Consider the following 10,214-nt stretch of genomic DNA (forward strand, 5'->3'; position numbering starts at 1 on the left):
GAAGGCAGCATTAGCACAAAGAGCCAACTGAATTACAGCTGATTATATCTCTTTTTGCCTCTGATGATCAGGTACCACAATCACAAGAATGTGACAGTGAGCCAAACTGTATGCAAACATAAACCTATTCATTATGACACCTTTTCTTTTGTAGTCAGCCAGTGAACAAAGTCACAATTTCCTTCTTGTATTATGAAACATACTTAAACTTTCATTTAAAATGCATCTTTTGTGATAGATTTCCTTTCCTTTCACTGTCCCTCTAATCTTGAAACATAAAGAAATCCCTTGCATATTTTGTAATTGACTCTCTCTTGGCTGCATTTCTTGCCTTTGAAAGCTGAAGATTTATGACACGGCAAAGACCAGCTAAGCGAAACATTATAAAGTACAAACCTCAGTTTTGTAGTAGAGAAACACCAAATGAATATTAAATGTGCAGATTGTGAAAAGATGTTAAATTATACAGGTTAGATATAGCTTTCCCAATCAATTTATATACTATTGCCACTATAAATGTACTGCTGAACCACAGGCTCATGTTCAGTATCTCTGGTGCTAAAAAGGGCCAGTGTTGTTAGGCACTAATATACATAATTTCCCTAGTGTGTTTCCACGAACACCCATTGGCTAGCTTCTATTTTACATGTTTTATATATGGTTAATTATTTTGATACCTCTAATACTTCAGAACAAGCTAAAAAAACGGTCATTTTACATATGAGGCATGAGTGCTTGGTTTCCAGCTGGTGTCAGAGGTCAGAAATTCAAAATATGTCTTGGGGCATGTTGCCCTTGAACATTTTTCTGACGCATCTGGTAGACGAGCAAACAGATGTTTTGTTTTTAATTACAGAATTGGATTCTTAAGTATACTAGGCAAGAAGCTCCTAAGTAATGAACAAACATAGTATGTACATGTATGTTCCATATCACACTGATTTTTTGTTCTGATGCACATACTCTTCTTAACTGGAATTTCCATATTAGCAAACTCAGAAGTCTGACTGGGAAAGAAAAAGAGAGAAATCTGTGCCATTTTATGATACCTGGTACATATCATAGTAAGATGCAAAATCTCACAACCCATGATTTTAAAATAAAAATAATTTAAGAAGGTGGAGAATAAATCCTGGAAATAATTAATTTTCCTTGTTTCACCACCAATCATAAAGGCCTTTACAAATGAAAACCAAATGATCCACTGCCCCCACCATGACGACAATCCACTAAATCCAGCTCTGCATCCTCCCCTCCAATTTGTAATTGATAATTAAAAAAAAAGTAGAAATCAGATTTATATTATTAATTTAGGTGAGCGACACAGGAATATCATCCTTTTGTGTTACAAGTGTCTTGTGCAAGTGGTTCAACTCTCTATAAAGCACAGAAGTCAATTCTAACCAAGACTGATTACTGTGTAACTGCTGCCAACATAATTTAGGAAACCAAATGTTAAAAAGTACAAATTAATGTAAAGTAACAACTTAAAGGAAGCAAAAGCAAACACATCAGAAGCGTAAATAAACAAATGCACAAAACAGAATTAAACTGATTCAACCTACCAGGGAGAAATGAAATAAACAGGTTTTTTGCTTTGTATGCCATAAGCCATCAAACCCAAGTCCACCAAACCCAGAAACAAGGGTTGGAAAAAATCTCGCTCCTAGCCCTGGGTAGTTCAACCACACAAAAATAACTGGAAGAACTTCAGAATCCATCCGGTTGTGCTGATCACAATGAACTATAACTAATTCCAAAAGCATTAGATTTAAAATGGACTGCTAGCATGTCACCCAGTCCAGCCCTCTACTCCACAGGGTCAATGGATTCATTTAATGTTTTGGTTTTTTTTTTAACTCTTTACGAGTGAGTGTCTGAATACAACACCAGTGACATATCAATCTGCACTTAAATGACTAAGTAGTTCTTTATACATACAACAGTGGCTTTGATCTCCAGATGCCACTCTTGCAGCAAAAATATCCTTTTTCTTGTCTGTTAGTATGGCACCTGTGAATGCCACTTTGTAAGTAACAGTAGGGGCATCTACACATGCACTTTACTGTGGAGTTGACTAATTGGCATCACTGTTTGCACATGCAGCACTATTAGGTTGGAGTAAAGTAATTAATTCCGCCACAATGTACATGTAGATAGTGACCAGGGCTGACTGGGGCACAAGGATGCTATAATGCAGGGCTAGCCAGCAGGCAGCCCCCCCAATATAGCACCCTCATGCCCCAGCCAGCCCCTCTGGAGCACACTGAGCTGAAATGGAGCAGGAGAGGAGAGGATCTGCACACAACTTGGCTAAGGTCATCAGGGATAAGTCTGGTCCAATCTGATAAATGTATCAACCACTCAGTGTTGTGGTGCAGTAGTCCAGTGACCTACCAATATTACATTACAGTGTAAAATGGTCCATTTGATTTTCTTCTGTTAAACTTGTTAAAGAAACAAACTATGGATTGTAAGGACTAATTTGGTAACTGCCAACATGAAAGCAAATCACAGGATATTAGTAAGGAGCTCCCACTTGCATTCAGATCTTCCCTTTAAAAAAAGAAAGAGAAATACATTCATGCTCGCTAACAAGATCGTTAGACTTCTTTACTCTTAAGATTTCTCTTAAGTTTTCATTTCCATATGGAGTTAAACCCAAGCCATTGTTTTATGTTATTTAGTTAAGACTTTACCTGCTTCTTTTCCAGACTGAGCCAAAAAGCTTGTCCACTATCTCTCCTAAACAGGTTGGTCCAATAAAAGACATCACCGAAAAACCCTTGTTTCTTGCATGATAGTTTGGCAGCACTGATCTCTAGAAAAATCTTACTATACCCTGGGCAAACTTCTCCTGACCAAAAAGATTTGCCAGTTCCCTCCATCCTGATCTGCAGCCCTCACTGCTATTTCAGTTCTCAGCCCAGTGCCAGATTTAGGTTTAAGCTACTTACACTACAGTTTAGGGCCTCGCAGTATGAGGGCCCTCTAAGTAAGAAAAAAACCTGTCTCAATATCAAATTTTGTAATAATCAGTTGGTAAATAAAGGAAATAAAGGAGATATGGGCAAATGAGTCTCTAAATATGGTAATCAGGACTTGTAGTAGAGATGATATCTTTAATTATACCAACAAGATTGTTGCAAAAACAATTCTTTAATTGCACACTTTATAGACATTTTCATTCTAATATGACAAAAATATACATACATTGGATTATTTTTATCGTGTGGGACATCTTAAAATGGACACAGTTTAGGGCCTCTGCATGTCATAATCTGGCACTGCCTCATCCACTCCTTAACATTAACTGATGACGGTACAGAAGAGTTCAGTTTGTTATGTGGAAAGGCTGACAATTTACCATTGTGCAACAGGGTGGGATCCCGAAGCTCACTGTCACTAATGACCTGGACAAAAGCAATTCCTAGGCTTGACCCTCTGAAGTAACTGGTAAATTTTTGCCGGGCTGTAGTTTATTTTTAAAGCAATGCAAGCCACTGTGAGCATTATCTGATCAACAATTAACCAACCAAACATTACTAAAAGCACTTAGTAAAGAGATGAGGAGTGGGAATTGAGGGCTGATTGCTAATCTTGCCAAAAAACCCACATTTTTTTCCCTCTCAGGCAGGACTCCCATTAAAGCAATGGATCTAATGCGTACGCAAGGACCTCAGGATTTGGTCCTATGGGTCTAATCAAACACTGAAAACACACCCGCAATGCTGCAAGCCGAGAATCTGCTCCCTCCAAGAAACACAATACTGCTGGGAGTGTCCACATGTACCCAAGAAGAGAATGTGGCCCATGGTTTTTAACTAACAAGAAGACTTAAAATGTGTTGAGGAAGGAACTATTATTTTTGGGGGGTTTTCCTGGTCACTAGCAAAAGAATTTAGCACATTGGTGATTTTCACAGTTACCTGGAATTCAGCTTTAATAACCAGACTCTAAAAGCATATTAGAGAGTTAGGCAGAAGGGCAGGTTTCAGAAACGCCATTCTTCCATGCACTGCTGGCCTTCAAAAGAAATATTTACATAATATTACTATTTGCTCAAACAGAAAAGGTGAAATTAGGGAGACAGGGGGCTGATCTGGCTCCTAGGAATGCCGAGAGCAACACTGCCACTGAACAATTGCAGGAGCGGACTCCTCAGTTACTTACATAACTCTCCTTCATAGTCTTATACACACAGATAATGGAATACTAATTCCAGTTAATGAAACAGATTTTAGGAAGAGGGGAAAAACACCTGGCCCAATGTGCTTGCTTCACCTTTGGTTGATCTTAATAATCGTCTTTGATCTCTATACCAAATATCTCAGTCTCCCTCTCCAGTTGCAATGATTATTGTCACAGTCATTATTATTACAATAATACCTGCAGGCCATAGTAAGATTAAGATCTCTAGGCAAACATACTGTAAGAGACAGAACCAGCCCAAAATAGACTACCATCTAATTTAATACAAAATGTAAAAAGTAGGTGTACCTAGCAAAAGAACAGAAGTGATGGGGAAAGGAACAGGACACCAGTGATAGGATGTTGTTAAAGATGAACTGCATACACAGGCAAATCCTTCAAAGTAAATAATCCCTTTAATTCACTTACAGCCTTTTCTTCTTTCCCCTCAAAATTTTTTTTGTCTAAAATATTTCTGCCCAAATTCTAGATTTACTCCTACTTTCTAATCTTCAGGTCACATCTTCTGGTTTCTGAGCATGCCATGCTACAGACATTTTTCCTATTATAACCTTTCATAATTGTGAAAACATCTTTTAAGTCATCTCAAAGAGTGTTAATAATAAAATAATAAAAAACACAGATATGGTTTTAAAAAACCCCTACCAGTCCATAAAGTAACAAGAGCCTGGATTCATGAAGTTGTTACTTACGAGAGAATGTTGCAGGGACGGTTTGGTGTGGCATATGAAATGCCGTAAAAGCAATCGAGATGTGTCAATGATTTACATTTCTCCTTTTCAGTGTTATATTAAATCTAATATATTTCAAGAGTGCCAAACGGACAGTCCAACAGACTGAATTTCCCTTGTCTGCCTAAAGGACACAACACGGGTAACACCTGCATGACTAAATCTCAACCTCGTAGGACCATCCAGCTTGTCCCTGATGTCCTACTGTTTTGTCTTCAAAGATGGTCAAAAAGAATCTGAGGGAGCTTTTTGAAACATATATGTCCCAGCACCACCCGTTAGACTCTACTCACTTCACCAAATACGTCTGAAACCATTAGACAGTAACAACATTTAGACAGTAACAACATTCAGTTTACAATGCATGCAAGATTCAAAATGATGACAAAGAACCGAAAGACTCCAAATCTCATTAGCACTCCCTTAAGAAATTCAGCCCTCCCAGACACTTTAAAGATGAAATGATGAATATAATACCCCCCCAAAAAAATGTGAAGGGGAGGAAAAATGTGCTCCTGCTTTACTACTTATCTAAAGACTCTAAACATAAAGCATAAACCTATCCTGACTTGCCAAAAGAAAACTTGGACAACAGGAGAGAGCCAAAGCAGTAAGAGTGGAATGAAAGAACCAGGGTCTGTCCTGCTGAGACACACAGGAGGAAAGAGGGCTGGTACCAAAGCATTTCAGAATAGTTATTATTTCTCCTTTAGAAAGACTCATGTCTCCTTGGTATCTGCTGCTAACCACCAGGTCAAGAAGAAGGAATCCTATCGTTCTGCCAAAGTGGTTGACACATTAGATGGGTCCCTTATCCAATCTTAAGGAGAAAGCTAGGAGACTATTTTACTTGCCTCGGAGTTGGAGAAGAAATTCCCGGCGCAATCCATTCTTTGGTATTTTGTGCAATGCCAGGAAGGATATTAACCTAAAGAGCTAATAATCAAACCTTGCTTGTAACTACTGTGTCATACTATATCAAGTATGACCATTAAAGGGGATTCGCTTGTTGGAGGGCAATGGGTGAACGATTCTCCTAGAAAATGCCCTAACAACTGTGACTCTCTTTCATCACTTGAAAGAAAATGATGTCTAATTTGTTCAAATTAGTTTCTTTCACAATTCTGATTATTTACTCATCTGTTATCTTTTCATATCCAGAAGTAAATGAAAAGAAATAGCAGATCACAATTAATAGGTAGCAGGTTGCAAACATCTCATTTAGATGACAAATAATTTCAGCAGTAACTAAACTGCACAACATCAGAGGGAAGGCACACCTCCTCCCTGGGTACTTGAATTTTAAAAAATTAGGATCCAACAGAATGGCAGGTAAGAGCCCTGAGAGGCAATTTAACCATCAAACTAATAATGGGTTTCAAAGAACTACCATAAAGTAATTAAGTATTAAATACCCTTGACACTAGGCATCCAGTCCTACCCTCCTTCCCACAAGTATTCTTCATTCACATGATTAGTTCTCTTGTAAGGGTCACACGTGTGAGAAAGGACTTTGCAGTACTGGACCATGCAGCTTAAAAGTTGGGTTGTTCACTGACAGAAAGCAGGAGAGAAAGGGCTTAATTCAGCTCTCTTGACTTTCTGCTGACTTAGACGGGAGGAGAAATGGGGAGAGAATCAAGCCTAAAATAACCACTCTCCACTTAACTCTCAACACTGGCACAACAGGCATGAGTTAGCCTCACTTTATCTCAGGAATTTCCTTCCTTTCCCCCCATTTTTGTCACCTCTTTTTTATGTAATACATTTAAATGCATTTGTAATAGATACTGCATTGCCAAAAGAAAATTAAGCAGTCTTTTTTTAATCAACAAAAAATGCAGAGCAAAGCCAACCACCAAGGCAAGGACAATGCTTATCTGAATGGAGAACCTGTCTGCCCATTTTAAACCTTGACCTCACCATGTCAACAAGGGTGACAGGTTAGATGAAGCAACCTGACGGCTAGTGCCTGGACTGAGACCACAATCTCATTTTTTAGGCTGTACCAAACATGAGTGACATGGGCTAGATTTGAACCAGCAACCACAATGTGAAAAATGGATATAATCTATATAGCCCACTGGTTATCCTGTCATCCGCCCAATCATTACTTTGATTACAGGAGGTATGTATCTGTACAGCGCGTCGCTAACACCTAACTACCAGTGCAATGGTATGAAACTTTTTACTTTCTTCATACAGACTTATTTCCTTCTTTGAGGAAGCTGTAAGCTGATGGCAGTACCAAGAGAGAAATTACTTTTAGTGAATTCCCATGTATAAGATATATAAAATTTCCTCATGACTTGTTTTTTGGGGTTTGCATGAAAAAAAAAGACACCCACAGAGCCAGTAATTAGAAAGTTACCTCTTTCTTAAAACATTTACATTAAGGTGATCCCTCTTTTAACTGCGTGAGAAATACCGGCGTTCAAATTGGCTGGAAGCACTTTTACTCCAACAAATTCACTTTGTTTTAATTTTTTCTAGCACCTTCGTCAGCTATTTGTTCCACTGGCCAAGGAGATGGGCACACTGAAGATTTTTTTTTTTTTCAACCTGAAATTTAAGCTTAGCCAGTTGCTAAAAGCGTATGGACCCGGCTGGCCCCATGTTCCTAGCCCCCGGGCAGTGAGCATGCTGGAAACAGATGCAGAAGTCATTTAAAGAGAAGTTAAAAAAAAAAAAAAAAGGAAAAGGCAGGAAAGCTTCAAGCAAGGGCTCCACCAGCTTGTGGTTGGTGCAGAAAGGCCAGCATGACATCGCCTACCAGGCACATGCAGCTGGGGCTAAGCATGGGGAAGACTTCTGGCTTCCTAGACCTGGAGGCTGCAAGCCAAAAGTGGGGTGGGGGGTGCCCCTGGTCAGACCCAGCTGCCTCTGCCTTCCAGCATCCCCGCTCTGCCCCCGCGGGGCCCGAGCCCGCCTCGTGTCCCGTCTGCCAGCAGCCCTGTGAGACCGGCCAGGAGAGCAAGAGCCCGGTCCCTGCCCTCGGGGCTCGAGGCGGCGACTCCTCGTGGGCGCTCCCGCCCGGGGGCCTGCCCTCCCTCGGGGCGCCGGCTCCTCACCTCACGTCCCCGTAGGCGCCCGCGTAGCCCTCCATCCACGGCGTCAGCTCGGTCTTGATGCAGGCGGGCGGCGCGGCGTAGGGCACCCGGCCCACCATCCCGCCCGGGTACCACACGTCGGGGGGGAAGTCGGCTCCGTCCTGGCCCGCCGGCGCCTGGCCCCGCGCGTAGCCGAAGGGGCCGGGGGGCGCCTCGGCCACGGGCGCGTAGTGCTGCCCGTCGTCGGCGAAGAAGGACGTCCAGGCGGGGGCCGCGCCGGGGCAGTGCGGCGCCAGCCCGGCCACGTCCCCGCTGTAGCGGCACGGCGCGCCCCAAGCGCTGCCCGCGCCGTAGTCCAGCGGGCTCTCCAGCTTGATGCGCGCGTGCGGCGCCAGCGCCAGCTGGAAGTTGTAGTAGTCGCGGCCCTGCGCCTCGTCCGGGCCCTTGTAGAGCGGCACGTCGAGGGCCAGCGCGCCCTCGCCGCCCGCCTTGTAGCCGCCGGGGGGGCTGGCGCCCGCCTCGGCCTCCAGCAGCGCGGGGGGCGCGGGCGCGGGGGGAGGCTTGGCGCCGTCGGGGCGCTGCGAGGCGCCGGGCAGCGCGAACATGCAGTCCTCCCGCGGCGCCTCCAGCCCGTCCACGGCCAGCCCCATGGAGGCCGACACGGCTTTGCACAGCTCCTTGGCGCTGTCCCCGAGGAAGTCCGCCTTGGCCGCCTCGGCCTGCAGCACGCCCGCCTCGCACAGCAGCTCCTTCAGCTCGCCCTGGAACGCGGAGCCCATGAGCACCGGCGCCGGCCCGGGCGAGGAGGCGGCGGCCGCGCCCTCGGGCTTGGGCGGCTTGGCCGGCGGCGGGAAGGGCGGCGAGCCGGGGCTGTGCGGGCCCCGCGAGGGGCGGCTGGGGCCGGGCTCGTCGCGCGGCACCGGGCTGTGCAGCGCCTCGCGCACGCTCTGGAAGAGGCTCTGGAAGGCGCCGCGGAAGGCCCGGGCGGGCGCGCGGGGGTACACCCTGCCCACGCCGACCTGCACCTCCATGCGCGCGGGTCGTGCCCCGGGCGGCGCTAGCGGCGGCGCGGGCCCATGGCGGCGGCGGCGGCGGAGGATGCTCGGCTCGGCTCGGCTCGGCTCGGCTCGGCTCGGGCTCAGGAGCGCCCGGCAGGTGCCGTCCAACCCGGACCCTCGCGGCGACTGGAGCGCGGCGCCTGCCTTTTAACGCTGTGATCTGTAGCCTGGAGACAAGAGGCCGGCTCGCGGCGCGGGGCGGGGGCGGGCGGCGGAGGGAGCGGGAGCCCGAGCCCGCCCCGCGCTGCAGGCCGCGGCCAGGGGCTCGGCCCCGCGCAACCCGGCACCTCGCGGCGGGGCGGCCCGGCCCGGCCCGGCCCGGCCCGGGGAGGGGTTTCCCTCCTGCTCGCCCGCTCCCTTTGCAGGGCGGAGTCGCTGCGGGGGCACGTCGGGTCGGGACGGGCAGGGGGCTCCGGCCGCGCTTCCCCCGCGCGACGGCTCCGCGCGCTTGTCCCCGCTGCAACTTTCCCCGGCGCCGCAGTGCGCCGCGCCGCGCCGGTCTCCCCTGCCCCTCCCGGGGCCTTGGGCTCCCGCTCCCCTCCCCCTGCTCGGAGCGCGCCGCTCGGAGCGGGGAGCTGGACACACGCCGCTCAGCTGCAGCCAGTTGCTTTTCGCCTGGCTCCCCGGCCTCGGCGAGCCGAGCTGGCAGGCGGCTCCGGGCTGAGCAGCGCAGCGGCAGCAGGAGGGGTGTCAATCAAAGCGGCCTCTGCGCTCCCCGTTCACCCCGGCCCCTCGCCTTGCACTCACACACACGTGCCCAGATCTCCCCCCCTCCATATCTCTTTCACACACGTGCCCAGATCACACACACACATGCCCAGATCTCTCTCTCTCTCACACACCCATATCTCACCCCCCCAATATATCTCTTTCACACACATGTGCCCAGATCACACACACAGTGCCCAGGTCTCTCTCTCTCTCTCTCTCTCTCTCTCTCTCTCTCTCTCTCTCACACACACACACACACACACACACATGCTTAGATCTCTCTCACACACACATGCCCATATCTGTCTCTCACTCACTCTCACACACACACTTATACATGCCTGGATTTCTCTCTCACACACACATGCCCAGATCTCTGTCACACTCACCCAGATCTCACACACACACGCGTGGCCAGATTTTCTCTCACACTCACCCAGATCTCACATACA

At 47.1% G+C, this 10,214-nt stretch overlaps 1 protein-coding gene across 2 annotated transcripts in view; it reads right to left on the reverse strand.

Moving 5' to 3' along the window:
- The window catches only part of AR (androgen receptor), a 107,648-nt gene extending 98,094 nt beyond the window's left edge, over positions 1–9,554 (reverse strand). The window contains exon 1 of one of the 2 annotated variants that reach the window (XM_059732769.1): positions 8,015–9,554. In XM_059732769.1, coding sequence (XP_059588752.1) covers positions 8,015–9,024 — 1,010 coding nt within the window. In that variant the 5' untranslated portion in view covers positions 9,025–9,554. The remainder of the gene's footprint in view (positions 1–8,014) is intronic. The other variant, XM_019487877.2, reaches the window with a different exon arrangement.
- Between the last annotated feature and the right edge of the window lie 660 nt (positions 9,555–10,214).

Source organism: Alligator mississippiensis, chromosome 8, assembly GCF_030867095.1.
Source record: "Alligator mississippiensis isolate rAllMis1 chromosome 8, rAllMis1, whole genome shotgun sequence".
NCBI classification, from domain to species: domain Eukaryota; kingdom Metazoa; phylum Chordata; order Crocodylia; family Alligatoridae; genus Alligator; species Alligator mississippiensis.